Raw genomic sequence first — 17,780 nt, 5'->3', positions numbered from 1 at the left:
TCGAAGAGTCTTCGGCTCAGCTCTTTTGACAAGCACACGGTTCTACTCGTGTGTAGCACTGGGTGCTGCTAATTGCCTTAGGGTCACCAGCTCCTGATTTTTCCACAGCGTTGACTCCGGAAGCATTTCCATTGACTGGGTATAGCTGGAAGGCAACAGAGGTTTGAATTCAGAGTCTTCCATCTGCTATTACAAGTAATTAATTAATTATTTTACACTTTCTATTACAGAAGTTCCAGTTTGTCGTCGTCCGATAGATCTCGTGTTTGTGATAGATGGCTCCAACAGTCTAGGAGAAGACAATTTCAATTTGATCATTAAAACTGTCTCAGAATGTAAGCATGTACCCTAAAAGCGTAAATCTATAATATATGTTTACTCTATAAGTTTCTATTAACATTTTTACACTTGCAATATACCACATCACATTGACAGGCCTGTCCATACTTGAAGTTCTCATCCCATAGAGCAGCGGTTCTAAACCTTTTGTTCTCAGCGACCCCTTTTTACAATCATCCAGTCTGCCGCAACCCCCCCCCTCCCCCCGCATACACACACAGCAATAGAAGAGTAGACAAAAACAATCCATTTTTTCAATGGTCTTTGGCGACCCCTGGCAAATCGTTAATCGACCCCCAAGGGGGTCACGACCCACAGGTTGAGAACCCCTGCCATAGAGTCTCGTTCATCGACAGGCCTGTCAATTCCTTGATGTTCTCTTCTCATCACTTCTTTTGACTCCCTCTCCTTTAAATAAGTTTTAGATGCAGTCATTGATAACAGACACATATAATATGTTTTTGCTTTGTTTGCCCACAGCTGTGAATAGCCTTGTCATTGGGCCAAATGACACTAGAGTAGGCGCAGTGCTCTACAGTAGAAATGTCACCAGTTTTATACAACTAGTAACAGATGTTGATGCTTTTAAGAAAGGTTAGAGGAACTTTGTTTTTTATTTGTAGTATATTAAAAGTTTCAATTTTAAACTAACAGTCTAATTTTAAATAAAACTAATATTAATATGATTACAGCCATACTTGGCTTTCAATACCCGGATGAAACAACAGCTACAGATCTTGGCATAGAGAAGGCGGTGGATCTCCTGACGTCACAGAAACGTAATGTCCCAATGACGATGATAATAATAACAGATGGGGAATCTGACAACAGGTAGCATTATATATATATATATATATATACATCGGATAGTACATTTTGACATTCGGCGGTAACCGGGATTAGAGCATAGTAAAATAAGATATCCGTCCGAATATTTATCTTTTGAAGGAAAGTGTTGTAACTAGCTTCTAATTACGCCAGTATAAGCTAATAGTTTTATCTGTCTTTCTGTCTTATTATACAATATATAGTCTTTTGTCTCTTCCTAAACTTATTAACATAAACATATTTATAAAAAAAAAATTGAATAATATGTGCATATACCACATATACGAATGATAATTCAATATTTGATATTTATACTGTTCTTTGCAGAACCAAAACCAAATTGCAGGCAGAGTCCGCCAAGTCTAAAGGCATCAACATCTGGGGAGTTGGCGTGGGCAAAGGGCTTGATATGACAGAGTTGGACAACCTGGCAACCAATGGAGCCCAACAGGTTAGCTCAACATTTATATATAGATATAAAGGACGTCTTCGATTCAGGTGAGTCGGAGTTTGGCGATGGTCGGTTTAGGTTATCTTTTCGTCGTCTTTGTCCTCAGCAGTCCTTTTGGTTAGAGCAGCGGTTCTCAACCTTTTATGCTCGGCGACCCTTTTTTACTATCCCCCACTCTGCCGCGATCCCCCACCCCCACTCACATACAGCAATAGAAGAGTAGACAATATACAATCCATATTTTCTGATGGTCTTAGGCGACCCTTGGCAAATCGTCAATCGACCCCCAAGGGGGGTCGCGACTCACAGGCTGAGAACCCCTGGGCTAGAGACATGAAATACATTAATTAATAACATTGAAAGATTGAAAACTAATTTAACTTTGTATATAGAGAGGATGATGAAAGATTTCATAACTTGAATGTTAATTTCACTTTCTATTTTAACTAAATTTTATTATTTTATTTCTTTGTAGACAGTTTTTATCGGTGATTTTCAAGAATTTGCAGTCCAGTTGGAAAATTTAACCAGCGCAGCCTGTAACAAAATAGGTAATGTACTTAGTGTAGTCTGAATAGAATTTGACGTTTCAATTCTATTCTTAATGGTGCTAGAAGAAAACCGTATATTTAAAGACATCTATTAGATTTCTGTACTCATAAAATAATAATTAAAAAACCTGTCAAGTTGTTTATAACTATATTACTCTTTGTTCATGAAAATTACAAATTACATAAGAATTTATATTTAAATTTTGAATGGAAAAAAAAAACTTTTACAAAATAATTATTTACATGCATTGATATCCTCTTCCTTATTCTTAAATAAGACATTGGAAATTGAATCAATTGTATTCGATTTATACTTGAGTTGAGCTATAAATTACACAACGATTTTAATTTAATTTATTTTTCTATAGATATTGTCTTAAACAAGAGGTGTTACTTTGGTTGAAACATTTTCATATAGTACTTACGCATTAAGAAACTAATAGACATTGCGTGTTATCTGGATATCAAATTTCATTTTACAGAAAATGCGTTTCCACATCTTGTTACCGCTTCTTGTATTCATTATAAAGTAGTCGAAATGAGATGATTACTTACATTAATTGTATTTATGTTGCTTCACGCACCGAGTTTAAAAACGATGTACAAGCTACAAGTTGTGGGAAGCGTGGCCGAGAGGCTAAATTGCTTGAACTATTCTAGACACACACACTCTTGAAAGTGACTCGAGGTTCGACACCCGACTCAAGCAGAGTTGTGTTTACTGAGCGCCTAAAGGCAGCACGGAAAACCTTCTCCCAGATACCCTCTCCACCCACTGGTCCACAAATGAGATTGGACCATAGCGCTCAAAGCATGATATAAGCATGAAAGTAGCATTATATAATAAAAAATAATAATTATATGTATTAGTTGTTTTAAATTTACCATAATATTATATATACTTAGTGGGGGGGGGGGGGGTTTGTTCCGGAAGTCAATGGATGCTCCTAGATGAATTACTTGTTTTCGTTTTTTTTCTTGAATCTGAAGCCCGATTCTGAAGCGGCAAAATTTGCCACAGTTCGTGCATGTGGATGCATCTGTTCTAGGGTTAGTTGAGAAGTAATATATATTATTCTTTCTGTTGACTAAAACCACCTCATTCCTTTTGCTTATTTCGAGATTCGAACCAGCACTCAGTCTGTCTCCATATACAGTGAAATTTTTTGTAAAACGATTATGCTGGGCTTTTACTAGGGCAGGACATGGCCTCAATTTTGCCGAGCCGATGTGCCAAAAACCTAAAATATCAAAAAGTATATATAAAATATCTAGAAAAGTATGATATCAATGCTATCGAATGTAGTATTACATTTAATGCATCTATAACAATTTTATTTTGACTTTTTCTTACAGAAGTTCCAGTTTGTAGTCGTCCAATAGACCTCGTGTTTGTGATAGATGGCTCCAACAGTCTAGGAGAAGACAACTTCAATTTGATCATTAGAACTGTCTCAGAAGGTAGGCTTCTTACTTACATTCGTGTAATGATAAATAACATTAATATAACTATAACATACATAAACTAATCTATAACAGGACCAGAAACATATTATGCAAGTCTTTCTTTTTTTTTTATTTCGAGGGTAGCAATATTCTAAAAATAGTGTTAAAAGGCCCGATGAGTCCAGAGAAAAATGTAGATATACTTAGTAACTAATGTCATCGTCACTGAGGTACTCTATTTAGCCTAAACATTTCGACCTTCTTTCTCTATTCCTTTCTTTCTAATCTCTTTCGGTCCATTCTTTATTGTTGTCTTCCAATCTCTTTCTCTGTCTGCCTCTTCTTTTATTTTCTGGTACTGTTCTTGTAGGAAGGTCTTAGCTAATAATTAATGTTTTTATTTTTCCCCAGCTGTAAATAGTCTTGCTATTGGACCAAACGACACGAGAGTAGGCGCAGTACTTTACAGTAGAACTGTCACCAACTTCATTCAGCTAGTATCAGATGTCGATGTTTTTAAGAAAGGTTAAAATAACTTCAGTCTGTTTTCAGTAGAATGAACTAAAAATGTCTCGGCTGCATCTATGGCTATTTGTATTTATTTCAGCCATACTTGGTTTTCAATACCCGGATGAGACAACAGCAACATTTCTTGGCATAGCCAAAGCGGTAGAGCTGTTGACGTCACAGAAACGTAACGTACCCATGGCAATGATGATAATAACTGATGGAGAGTCAAACAACAGGTGAGATTCTGGATTCTAGGCTTACTAGTTATCTTCGTAAAACTAATTTCATTTCTTACTAATCAGCATCTTTTCTCTGAGTTCTTCATGGAACATAGGGCGTCATTAAAAACACGCCATTCTCCACAGTCTCTTGCTAGATTTTTAATGGCTTCCCAGCTCTTTCATGTCCTCTCGGCTTCCTTTAGTACCGATATACTGCGTCGCCATGTTCTTTTTGGTCTTCCTCTACGTCAGCGGTTCTCAACCTTTTAAGCTTGGCCACCCCTTTTCACAATCCCCCACTCTGCCGCGACTTCCCTCCCCGCACACACATACAGCAATAGAACTATAGACATAACAATCCATATTTTGGATCGTCTTAGGCGACCCCTGGCAAATCGTCAATCGACCCCCAAGTGGGTCGCGACCCACATGTTAAGAACCCCTGTTCTACGTCTTGTTCCCTGGGAGTTCCACTCTAAGGCCTTTCTAGCTCCGTTGTTAATCTTTTCTAAGGGTGTGACTAATCCATCTCCACTTTCTCTCTAGCATCTGCATTCTCCCTGTCCACCTCCACAGCGTATTCCTTACTAATGCATTTATTTTATTACTTTAATGCGGTACAAAAAAAAAAAGTAATGTAAAAAAAAGTTGTTAACAAAGTCAATTCCTCCTTGTCAAGCGAAAGGGCGGTCTATGTTTTCTCATTATAGTGATTTCTTGTAATGCTTCATGATGAGAAGAGTCTTTACAGTGAGCGTTGTAAATCTTTAATCTGGTGTTAAGATGTTCTTTTTAGCGGCCCCCGAAAGGGGAAAAGACGCTATTAGTTTTGTGTGAAATGTCCGTCTGTCCGTCCGTCCCGTTTAGATCTCGTAAACTAGAAAATGATAGTGAAAATCCGACATCACAATATTTTAGACCCCGGGTCGGCAACCTGCGGCTCGCGAGCCACATGCGGCTCTTTGGATGTGAAACTGCGGCTCTTTAGTTCCATACGCAAATATTATTTATTTTATCGAAACATTTTTAAAATAGTTCTGAATTTTTTATCGATGATTAGGCTCCGAGTCAATCTCTCAGCCACTTTTACTCGCTTTTCAACACACCTCTCCCAATTACACGCGTCATCACTGTTGTCAGTCTGTCGGAAGCACTCGGCCGTCGTTGGATATTTCTATGTAGGTTTTAATTCGCTTTCGACGCAAGACGAATTGTCATCTTCACCACAGATGTGATGTATAGTTTGTTGTTTCAAGTAGATAAGTTAGAACCGATTATCTTCTCAAACTTGGAAACAATCCACAAGTCATGCTAATCTGGCAAGCTTTGCGGTACCACTAGAAATTGCACAAAAAGGCAAACCATTTACAGATGATGAGTATGCCAAAGACTGCTTCCTACGTGCATTTGAAGAACTTTTTCTTTATTTAAAAAACAAACAAGAAATCTTGGAAAAAACAAAACGAAACCATCAATGATTTGACACTATCCGCTAAAACAATACACGAAAGACTAGCCAAAATGTCTTTAAATGTAACCTATTTGCAGATGGAAGATATTGAACTGTCTTATTACATTCTGACTCTTTGACCCTTCATTCTTTTAGAAGACGTTTATTGTTCTTCCTGGATTTAGTGGATAAACTATAGATGAGTCTTGTGGCATAAAGACACGGTACAGATTGTTATGTATATGTCTTCCTAAGGTTTAAAAGAAGAACTTCTAGAAATGCTATCGCCCTCCTGACAAACTAGAGGTGAAGATAGAGCGAACTCAGTGCAAAAAAAAAAAACGCCCTGTGGACAACAAGATCGATTTAAATAAAATCAAGAAAAGGAAAAGCCATCCTATGTTTTTTTTTAGAAAAAAAATTTTTTTTTGAAGAATAGTTAATTATTTTTTGCAGAAGAAATTCAGAGCGATAAGTTACTTCATTTTCAATGTTTAAAACATAAAATCAGTGAAACTTTTGACACGAATTACTTCAGCACAGTTATAAAGAGTAATCAAAGCTAAATTTCTAGATAGATTTGAGCAGTTCAAAACCAACAAAACCATTCTAGAATTCCTAGTAAATCCTCTCAACACAAACAGTAACAAAATCCACATTGATCCATATGGAATTGATACTGGATCTCTAGAAATGCGATTGATCGATTTAAAAAGTAAAGCTTTGTAAAATGGAAAATTTGCAGAGTTGAAAAGCAAGTTGGAAGAGTTGAAGGTCCAGAAATGTATGTAACGCAACAAAAGTGGACAGCTTTAAAAGAAATGTCTCGAGTTGATTCGACGCATGGAATAATCTTCCAGATTGCTACAGTGAGGTGAAAAAGTTGGCATTTGCAGTGCTGAGTATCTTTGGATCGACATATTCGTGCGAGCAAGCGTTCTCATGCATGAATATAATAAAAGTAAAATAAGAAGCCAACTAACAAATGAAAATTAAGATTCGTATTTGAAACTAGAAATAATAAGTAATAAGTTATGATCCAAATTTATCAAAACTTTCTAAAACCATGCAAAGCAAATGCTCCCATTGAATTTGTTTGCTCAATAGTTTGTTATTTGAAGTACCAGTTAGTATTGTAAATAAATGTTTAACTTCTTTAGTTGTTACCGAAATAAAAAATAATTATCTAATAATGTCATATATATATATATATATATATATATATATATCAGGGGCGGACTGGGTGTCAAAATCGGCCCAGGCATGTCTGTACACTCCGGCCCATAAATTGTATATCATACGATGGGCCTACATGTCATCAAAATAATTGTTAAGTTTAACATTTTATCGATAACTCTACAATGCTCTACATCTTCATAAGAAATACAGGCCTTAGGTTACTTTTTCATCGCTTAGTGTGTAGGCCCTGAAAGGATGAAGCCTACTAGAAGCACTGTCCACGGACGTCAGTTGTTTACATTATTTCGGAGAATGTGTTCAATTAAATTAGAATAATGACTATTTAGGACCTACAATGTGGAGTCTGTAAACGATTTAAAAAAAAACAACACGACAATCAGAGAGCCACTTTTATAAGAGAATGTTATAATTTTTTTTTCAATTTAATATGTATCGTGGCGTTCATGACGCCCTTTAGGTGACTCTACAAGCCCATTTGGATACCGGCCCACCGCCATATAGCCAGTCCGTCCCTGATATATATATATATATATATATATATATATATATTCGAATTTGTCGTGAAAAACACTACTTATATATGAATAAATGGATTGGGTTTTTTTTTCATTAAAAAATTGTATGATTACTATTTATTGTTGGGAAGAAAAAAATGTTGTGGCTCTTTAAAAACTTTAAAATTTTGTAAATCGGAATTTTTGGCTCTTCTGACTCAAAAGGTTGCCGACCCCTGTTTTAGACCATTCAAAGTTCTGATGCAACTGCTACTTTTTTTTCTGAAAGCGAAAAATCTAATTTTTTAAATCACTTATGCAAGCAGTTTTTTTTAAAGATAAAAAGCTAACTAGTATGCATTTTAAGTAAGACCTAATTTAAAACGAATAGTAATCTCGTAAATGGCGTTTTCTTTAATGAATTGTGTTGCTACAAAATATATATATTTTGTGCTTTTATTGACGATTCTAATTAGAGATTGAGCCTTTTCAAAACAATTACATCAGTTATAAGACTACATTTAGGCCAGGAGAAAGAAAGAAGTCGATTTGTTTAATACATTTCTATACTTATCTTTTTCAGAACCTTGACCAAACAAGAAGCAGAGGCAGCCAAGTCTAAAGGGATCAACATCTGGGGAGTTGGCGTGGGAAAAGGGCTTGATATGACAGAGTTGGACAACCTCGCAACCAATGGAGCCCAACAGGTTAAGAAATATAAAAAAAAAGATGTCAATTATTAATTTCCCTATAACCATAAATATTATATGCAATTGTTCTTATTCTCAACTTATTAGCTACATCTTACGAACTTCTCTCTCCCTAACACCTAGTAGTCATTAACATTTCCAATCTTCAGGATCAGAGGCGTGGTGGCCAGATGGTAGAGCGCTTGGCTGCCGCACCGACTGATCTTGAGCCCTAGTCCCAGTGATAAGTGGTATTTTGAATTTCGTGATTTCAATGGGGCCCAACTCAGTACCTGACATAATTTTTTTTTTTGGAAAATTACAATTTTATTGGTTCTTGTATTGGCCTCTTGACCTCCGTGTTAACCGTGGGCCACAGAAACAGATGATCTTTATATCATCATTCCCATAGATTGGTAATTTACTATTTTTAGCTTCAAGGTCAATGTTTAAAATCTTGGAATCTTGGAGAAACGTACAGTAAAATACATATATTCATACGACTCCTACAACTAGTTATAACATAGTTCAACTGCTTAGACTACAAACATCATTCTTAGCATGGTGGCTAAGTGCTTAAGATCTTGGTTTTAAAACCAAGTTATAGAAAAATCGGTAGTCGTTGTGCTGGCCACATGACACGCTTATTAAATAAATAGATAAGTCCTACATTTTCTACACGATAGATTCCAAAGTTCTGAAAAAAGGCAACCATTTTGTTTTTACTCATCATTTTCTTATTTGTTTAATCTTACTACTCTTCATTGCAGACGGTATTTATTGAAGATTTTAATCAGTTTACTGCCCAGTTTGAGAATCTGACCAGCTCAGCGTGTAACAAGATAGGTAAATGTTAAACGCATTGACAACTTCATTACATACAGAACAAAATTTAAAAAAGAAATTATAATTTAGATGTTTTTTCTTTTATAAAACAACTTATGTCAAATCAATCTGTCTGTTTGTCTTTCATTCTGTCTGTTTGTCTCTCTGTCTGCCTGGTAAAAGGTTTTAACAAGATTTTTTCTCCCATATCCCATTTTTGAATCAAGTTAAAACCTTACACAATTATTCATTCAACCTGACAAGACATGAGTCAATAAAAAAACAATTAGTTAATTGTTAATGATTATTTTCTTTGATTTGGAAATAAGGAAAATAAATGCTACTTAATTATATATATATATGTGGATTTAGTCCTCTTACTACATTTTTTCTCCACTTCCCATTTTCGGATCAAGTTGAAATTTAGCATAATTTTACATAGTCGACACCAATACACGAATCAAACAAAAATACCTAATTAATTAATCATTTAGTGCTAATTAATTAATTTTGTTTTATATAGCATAGGAGGGGCTAAACCCAGTAATTTTCAAATAAATTGCTGTAATTAGTTGTTCTTTTCCTTAGAAAAGCTTTATTTTTTTAAAAAAGTTTTCTTTTATCTTAAGCTTGTTAGCAGCTCTGCAGGTTGTTTTACCTGTCCAGTAAAATAGTTGTTGTGACACGGTCACTAAGTGTGGTCAACCATGACACACGGTCAAGTGTTGGGTACCTGGGAGTTAAGGGACTTGCGGGAAGTCAGGAGTGTGTTGTAAACAAGAAGAGAGAAAGTCCTCTAGTGGAGTTGTTCTGTATACAATGTTAGGCTTGTATTTTTGTTAGGTTTGAAATGCTTCACGATTAAAAAGGCACTTTACAATTAAAGGAACTTGTTTCTTCACAATACTATTTGTCCTTATTTAGATTGTTTTTGTTGAGGTCCTGAGGAGTAGTGCCGTGTTATTACATCACGTATTTCTATTCTTACTATTTCGCTCTAGAAACCTCTGTCTGCCGAAGTCCAATGGATCTCATGTTTGTCATTGATGGCTCCAACAGTCTAGGAGAAGATAATTTTAACCGAATCTTATCAACTGTATCTACTGGTAAGTTAGAACTTTATTTATTACAAAGCTTATGTTAACTCACTCCATCTGTCTGACACTCCATCTGTCAGTTAGATACAAACTCACTTCATCTGTCTGTCACAATTTGTTTTCGCTTTGTTCTCCAGCTTCTCAATTTCGGATTAAGTTGAAACTTTGCACCATTATTCATAGACCATGACAATGTATGAATCAATTTAAAAAAAAATAATAAATAAGTGATAATTAATTAATTTTTCATACAGAAAAGAGGATTTAAAATTGCAGTATTGAGAGATATTGTATGATTTAACGGTTCTCCCCTTTAGATAAGCTTTTTTGTTGTCAAAAAATATTTTTATATTTTGCTTGTTACATTTTAATCAGCCACTTATGCAAAATATCAAAGACTTGTTCTTGTATTATAGTTTTTTTTTCATTAATAACAAGTGACCAGGGGCGCCCAACAGGACCACACAGGGTCTGCAATCCTTGTGTCTAAACACGCTTTTGACTGATAACCATCAGGGGACATTGCAACCTTAGCCGAGCAGTTTGTCCATGACTAGACCATACTTCATGCATCCGCTGACAATGACGTTAGAGACAAACACTGCGACTCTCTGAACTGCAGGGACCAAACAATAAAGCCACAACAACAAACTGAACGCCCAAAGACATCTGCTCAGTAACTGAAATATCTGCATTTCATCAGTCAAAATACTAAATCCAACTCTGCACAAAGTTGGCACAAACAATAAGCTATTACAATATTCTCTTATTCTTACAACTGCTCTTCAGTGGAAGCGCTACTTTTTAATTTGCTACTTAGAAAAAAAATATTTGATAGTCCAAATTAATGCTAAAAATTAGCTAAAAAAATGGCTACTCAAAATGAGAGAAGGGGGGGGGGAGTCAAGAACAACAACTTGCGGGCGCCAATGCAAGTGCCCCTATGACTTAATATTTGTGCCTAACACTAATGTCTTAATTTTTCAGCTGTCAACAGTCTGGTTTTAGGCCCAAATGACACACGAGTTGGGGCTGTGCTGTACAGTAGAATTGTCAACACATATATTGACCTAATAACAGATGTAGCCATATTTCGACAAGGTAGATACGCCTATGGCAGTTTTCATCATTCATAAAGCGTAACGTCAATTCACAAGCACATTGAAATGTTAGTTAGATTAAATGTCCAGATTGATTAAATGGAATACAGGTGCGGACTGGCTTATTATGGACTTTCGGGCAAATGCCCGGTGAGCAAGTACCCAAATCGGCCGATCACCGAAATGATCACTATGACTAAGTTTTAAAATTTTTATAACATTCTCTTATAAAATTGACCCTTTGAGCGACGTGTTTTAAAAAATTTTAACAGACTTGAAATTCTAATACTAATTTGATCTTAACACATTTTCCGAATTACTATAATAGCATACATCCGTAGACAGTGCTACTTGTAGGCTTCATCCTTGTAGGGCCTTCACACTTAGCGATTAAAAACCAACATAAGGCCTATATAGTTCTTATAAAGATATAGAATCCATTGTATGCATACGTTATCAAACTTAACTCTTTCTCTCCTAACTGACGATATCAGCGTTGATTCCACCAGAATGTGGTAAATAATTACGGAGAGAAAGAGTTAACATAATGATTGTGAGGACAGGTAGGGCTAGAATAGGGTGTCCATTATATGATATGCAATGTATAGGCCGGATTGTATAGAAATGACTGGAATGATTTTGACACCCAGTCCGCCCCTGAATGGAATGTGTTGCTTGATTTAAATATATATACAAGTCGGTGTTCTTGTATGTCGTTTTTTGCAGAAGTTCTGTTTGATCTCTTAACTCGTAATAGTGTTAATTGTAAATATTTCCACCACCAATCAATGATACATATCTTGTAAGGTAATGGATAAAGCATTCGTGCATTCGTTATGTATCTCATATTCTACCTATCACAGCTGTACTCAGCTTGCAATACCCTGACGAGAACACGGCTACAGATCTCGGGATAGCGAAGGCTGTGGAGCTGCTGACGTCACAGAAACGAAACGTCCCGATGACCATAATAATAATAACCGACGGGGAGTCCAACAACAGGTGAGTCGAAATAATAAGGACCCTACTATTGAATGGCATCACCAATGAAAGAACATGAATAGGGTCGGATTTACCTATGGGTAATACAAGCCCCCAAGAAATATTTGGGGCTTATAATATCTGGACTTATAAATGGTCATAAAAGGGTAACAAATCTTAAATAGCTTTAGGGCCTTTTCAAGTCTAAATACGACTTTCTATATGACCAAGAACACTAAAAAAATTAGTTTCGAATTAGTCAAAAATAAAGATTTATTTTTTACAAAGGCATTCTTGTTAGTTACGGTAACAAGGTGGTCAATCTCTTTGAAATACAAAAACAAAATTTAATAAAATACTCAGAAAGACACAAAGATAAAGGCACATTCCTCGTTCCATATGCTAGGACAAATTTGTACAAGTGCTCCTTCTTCCCTGGTGCTATTAGAGCATGGAATGGGTTGCCTGAGCTAGCCAGGAAAACCAGTGACTTGGCAGAATTTAAGTGAATGGTTAATATGCATGACTGAAAGCATGACGCGTAGGACGTAATCATCTTCTATTTTGAAGTAATGTATGTATTATATAAGATAAGATAAGAAATTCAACTGATAAAGCTTGAGTTAGACTCACGATAATCTGCTACTGTTCAATTCAAGAGGACGCCTGCAGTATGATCAGATACTGGAGACAAAAATTATATAGGTCGGTGTTCTGGCCAAGTAACACTTGCGATAGACGTTGGTCAAAGATGATCTTAGGTAGAGATTGTGCTGGTCATCTATGGTTCTACAATTCATTGGTGTCACTATTCATCAGTGTCACTATCGTTGACAACGCAGTCAGCACGTATGGAGAACTAAGTCCTACTGTTTGTTTTAAAATGTATTTCCTTTCTTTGTCAGGACTAAAACCAAACAACAGGCAGAGGCGGCGAAAGCTAAAGGCATCAACATCTGGGGTGTTGGAGTGGGTAAAGGACTTGATATGACAGAGTTGAACAACCTGGCCACTAACGGAGATCAACAGGTTTAGTTATAGATACATAAAAGTCTTTCTCCTATCAAACGCTTGCTTTCTTTCCTCGGTCTGACCTTGCTTCAGTGTCCAACCTGGTCTTTAGTTTTTCACTATGCCTCCGTATCACTTTCTATCATAGTCTATATCCTATCCTATACTCTTAAGCGAGCAATTCTTGTATGTATGTATGTATATATATTTATATTTATATATATATATATATAAATTTTATTTCGAAAACGGCTCTAACGATTTTCTTTAAAATTTCAAGGTATGTGCATATTAGTAAGAAAAAAATTCTCAACTCATTGGCCACATCGGGAAAACTCGAGGTCGACCGTTATATCAGTTTGAAAATGCCTCATTATCGAAAAATTAATTTTGGCTAGAATGTTTTATGAATGAAAATTTTCCATGACGTAAACGGGAAAAACGCTGCTTACGTCACTATGCTTATCGCAGTACACTAAAATATTTCTTTGCAAACAAGAACAAGTTTTAAAGAACCATTAGACCTAATTAAACATTTGCGCACCATCTTACTGTAGATTGATTTATTATAAAACTATGAAAGAAAAGTAATGAAATTAAATGTGCCGATGTATGATTAGTTATTGTGTTTTAAGTGCTTAATAAATTGTTTACTTTTTAATTGCGTAGAGTGGTGTAGATACCTTTTACATTGTTGTTTTTTTTTGCTGGTGACCTCCAGCTTTCTCGTTCTGTGCTAGACTGCCTTTGGCATACGTTCGTCTGAGATTCGTCTCCCATACAGGATACTGCTCTGTCCAGCGTAACTGTCGGACTTAAAGAATTCCCTCTATACAAAGGACGCGGATACACATTTGGGACCAAAAGAAAATCTGCTGCCGAGGACAGACGCAGACGCTAAAAGAAAATCTTAATCGATCACCGCGGACAATGGTTATTCTTGCCCTGTATGTGGCAAAATATGTAGGTCACAGCTGCAATCCTCATTAATTTTCGGAATCGAAGACAAGCCTTATTATTATTATTATTTTGCTGGTGAATTATTACCATGTGTTCATGCTTCGGTGTCTACTGTCCTGTACCAAAAACAAAGGAAATGGTCATAACACAGCTTCTCTGCCCTTTACTTGCTCACACTAAACATGATATCTAGCCAGCGGCCAGCGAGTTTGCGTACGCTGCAGCCTCTTTTGATTTAATTATAAACCTCGGTAAAAAGCTTGGAATCAGAGCGTGTTGACGGAAGGCCCAGGAGAGATCTGAATGGAGAGATCTGTAAAAGCAGGCCATATCCCTCCACGGGCTGTAGCACCACTGGGATGGATGGATGGATGACAAAAGCCGTTATGAACTTCTTATAGTCCCACAGTCAGGCTGGGCAGGGCACGTATCCCGTATGGGGGACGAACATATTTTTCGGCGTAACGGGTGCTCCACGGAAACGTTTCTTTAGAAAACTAATGCAATGATTTAAGTCTATTAAGAAAATATTTGCCATTTTACTTTGTCACAAAGTGCCTGTTTTACCCTATAACGTAGAGATTTGCGTCCCTTGATGTTTCGTACTAAAGCCATAATGAATATATACTAATTCCATAATTAAATGTCTGAACGTAACCATCTGAGAAGTAACACTGCAAAGACGTTCTTCCAAGCCAATAATAGTAGGCCTACAATAGTTTTACGCAAAAGATGGATTGTAAAACTATAAGACGGATGTGAGCTGTGGTTGGTCTAGACTATAGGAGGACTTAAGAGACTTTATATTTAATCGCCATGTGCAATTACATTTAGAACTAACAGAACACTAAGCAACTCTTCAGATTAGTAGTCTTTATCATATCGTTCATTTTCGTAATTACAACAATAGCCCAATAGTTTTACGCGAAAGAAGCAATGTAAAACGTTAAGACCTGAGCTGTGGTTTTCTATAGGCCTAAAGTTGGGGGGACTTTCTATTCTAATCGCCATGTACAATTACATTGAGAACTGACAGGACGAAAAAGCAACTCTTCGGATTGATAGTCTTTACCCGATCTTTCATTTTCGTAATTACAAAAATATTCCCATAATGACTTCGGGTAGGCTATATATCCTTTCTTAACAAATTATTCATCCGAGCGAGGCTCGGTCACCTGATATTATACTCTTAAGCGAGCAATTCTTGTATGTATGTATGTATGTATATATATTTAAATATATATAAATTTTATTTCAAAAACGGCTCTAACGATTTTCTTTAAAATTTCAAGGTATGTGCATAATAGTGAGAAAAAAATTCTCAACTCATTGGCCACATTGGGAAAACTCGAGGTCGACCGTTATATCGGTTTGAAAATGCCTCATTATCGAAAAATTAATTTTGGCTAGAATGTTTTATGAATGAAAATTTTCCATGACGTAAACGGGAAAAACGCTGCTTACGTCACTAGGCTTATCGCAGTACACTAAAATATTTCTTTGCAAACAAGAACGAGTTTTAAAGAACCATTAGACCTAATTAAACATTTGCGCACCATCTTACTGTAGATTGATTTATTATAGAACTATAAAAGCAAAGTAATGAAATTAAATGTGCCAATGTATGATTAGTTATTGTGTTTTAAGCGCTTAATAAATTGTTTACTCTTTAATTACGTAGTGTTGTAGATACCTTTTACATTGTTGTTTATTTTGCTGGTGACCTCCAGCTGTCTCGTTCTGAGGCAGCATGCAACGATGTGCTCTCTTCTATGTCAGCTAAGGCATGTTGGCGCCTAAACTGGTCTGTTAAGCGTTACGGTGTTACGTCGACCACTTTTTAGCTCACCAAAAAAGACTGCCTTTGGCATACGTTCGTCTGAGATTCGTCTCCCATACAGGATACTGCTCTGTCCAGCGTAACTGTCGGACTTAAAGAATTCCCTCTATACAAAGGCCGCGGATACACATTTGAGACCAAAAGAAAATCTGCTGCCGAGGACAGACGCAGACGCTAAAAGAAAATCTTAATCGACCACAGCGGACAATGGTTATGCTTGCCCTGGATGTGGCAAAATATGAAGTTCACAGCTGCAATCCTCATTAATTTTCGGACACGAAGACAAGCCTTATTATTATTATTATTTTGCTGGTAAATTATTACCATGTGTTCATGCTTCGGTGTCTACTCTCCTGTACCAAAACAAAGGAAATGGTCATAACACAGCTTCTCTGCGCCTTACTTGCTCACACTAAACATGATATCCATCTAGCGGTCAACGAGTTTGCGTACGCTGCAGCCTCTTTTGATTTAATTATAAACCTCGGTAAAAAGCTTGGAGTTAGGGCGTGTTGACGGAAGGCCCAGGAGAGATCTGAATTGAGGGATCTGTAAAAGCAAGCCATATCCCTCCACGGGCTGTAGCACCACTGGGATGGATGGATGGATGACAAAAGCCGGTATGAACTTCTTATAGTCCGACAGTCAGGCTGGGCAGGGTACGTATCCCGTATGGGGGACGAACATATTTTTCGGCGTAACAGAGGTGCCCCACGGAAACTTTTCTTTAGAAAACTAATGCAATGATTTAAGTCTATTAAGAAAAAATTTGCCATTTTACTTTGTCACAAAGTGCCTGTTTTACCCTATAACGTAGAGATTTGCGTCACTTGATGTTTCGTACTAAAGCCATAATGAATATATACTAATTCCATAATTAGATAAATGTATGAACGTAACCATCTGAGAAGTAACACTGCAAAGACTTTCTTCCAAGCCAATAATAGTAGGCCTACAATAGTTTTACGCAAACTATAAGACGGGTGTGAGATGTGGTTTGTCTAGACTGTAGGAGGACTAAGAGACTTTATATTTAATCGCTATGTACAATTACATTTAGAACTAACAGAACACTATAGCAACTCTTCAGATTAGTAGTCTTTATCTGATCGTTCATTTTCGTAATTACAACAATAGCCCAATAGTTTTACCCGAAAGAAGCAATGTAAAACGTTAAGACGGGAGCTGTGGTTTACTATAGGCCTACTGTTGGGGGGACTTTCTATTCTAATCGCCATGTACAATTACATTGAGAACTGAATGAACGAAAAAGCAACTCTTCGGATCGATAGTCATTACCCGATCGTTCATTTTCGTAATTACAACAATATTCCCAAAATAACTTCGGGTATATATCCTTCCTTAACAAATTATTCATCCGAGCGAGGCTCGGTCACCTGATATTTGAAATTTATTTGTGCTACAAACGGAATACGTCAGAACTTGAATTTTGTTGTGCTACAAATGCACAAAAAGGATCGTATACTTTTTAAAATCATATCATATCAACATTTCCTGTGTCTTCCGAGTAGTCTATGTATTGCATTTTTTTTTACGCCATCAATGAAATGTTCTAATGTTTGCAAAACGAGTTTTATAAATTTGCATAGAATAGGAGAAGGAATTGAGATAAGTACCCAATTTAGACTTTTTTACGCCAATAATGTATTTGTCTTATACATAGTAATCTTCTTATCTTATAAAATATAGACGTTACTTCAAAAAAGAAGATGATTACATCATACGCCTGTTCCTAGGTCAATCTAGTAATGCATGTTAACCAAATG

The 17,780-nt window shown here is 36.4% G+C and overlaps 1 protein-coding gene across 2 annotated transcripts in view; it reads left to right on the top strand.

Moving 5' to 3' along the window:
* The window catches only part of LOC106059515 (collagen alpha-6(VI) chain-like), a 66,562-nt gene that overhangs the window by 30,037 nt on the left and 18,745 nt on the right, over nucleotides 1-17,780 (top strand). Inside the window, exons 13-26 of one of the 2 annotated variants that reach the window (XM_056044096.1) lie at nucleotides 231-335; nucleotides 820-933; nucleotides 1,032-1,170; nucleotides 1,495-1,618; nucleotides 2,094-2,169; nucleotides 3,526-3,630; nucleotides 4,027-4,140; nucleotides 4,223-4,361; nucleotides 8,074-8,197; nucleotides 8,950-9,025; nucleotides 10,006-10,110; nucleotides 11,089-11,202; nucleotides 12,065-12,203; nucleotides 13,088-13,211. In XM_056044096.1, the coding sequence (XP_055900071.1) occupies nucleotides 231-335; nucleotides 820-933; nucleotides 1,032-1,170; nucleotides 1,495-1,618; nucleotides 2,094-2,169; nucleotides 3,526-3,630; nucleotides 4,027-4,140; nucleotides 4,223-4,361; nucleotides 8,074-8,197; nucleotides 8,950-9,025; nucleotides 10,006-10,110; nucleotides 11,089-11,202; nucleotides 12,065-12,203; nucleotides 13,088-13,211 (1,598 nt within the window). The remainder of the gene's footprint in view (nucleotides 1-230; nucleotides 336-819; nucleotides 934-1,031; nucleotides 1,171-1,494; nucleotides 1,619-2,093; nucleotides 2,170-3,525; nucleotides 3,631-4,026; nucleotides 4,141-4,222; nucleotides 4,362-8,073; nucleotides 8,198-8,949; nucleotides 9,026-10,005; nucleotides 10,111-11,088; nucleotides 11,203-12,064; nucleotides 12,204-13,087; nucleotides 13,212-17,780) is intronic. The other variant, XM_056044097.1, reaches the window with a different exon arrangement.

The sequence above is a fragment of the Biomphalaria glabrata genome, chromosome 10 (genome assembly GCF_947242115.1).
Source record: "Biomphalaria glabrata chromosome 10, xgBioGlab47.1, whole genome shotgun sequence".
Classification (NCBI taxonomy): Eukaryota; Metazoa; Mollusca; class Gastropoda; family Planorbidae; genus Biomphalaria; species Biomphalaria glabrata.
The sequence above is the reverse complement of the archived record's forward strand: the minus strand, read 5'-3'. Positions and strand labels throughout refer to the sequence as shown.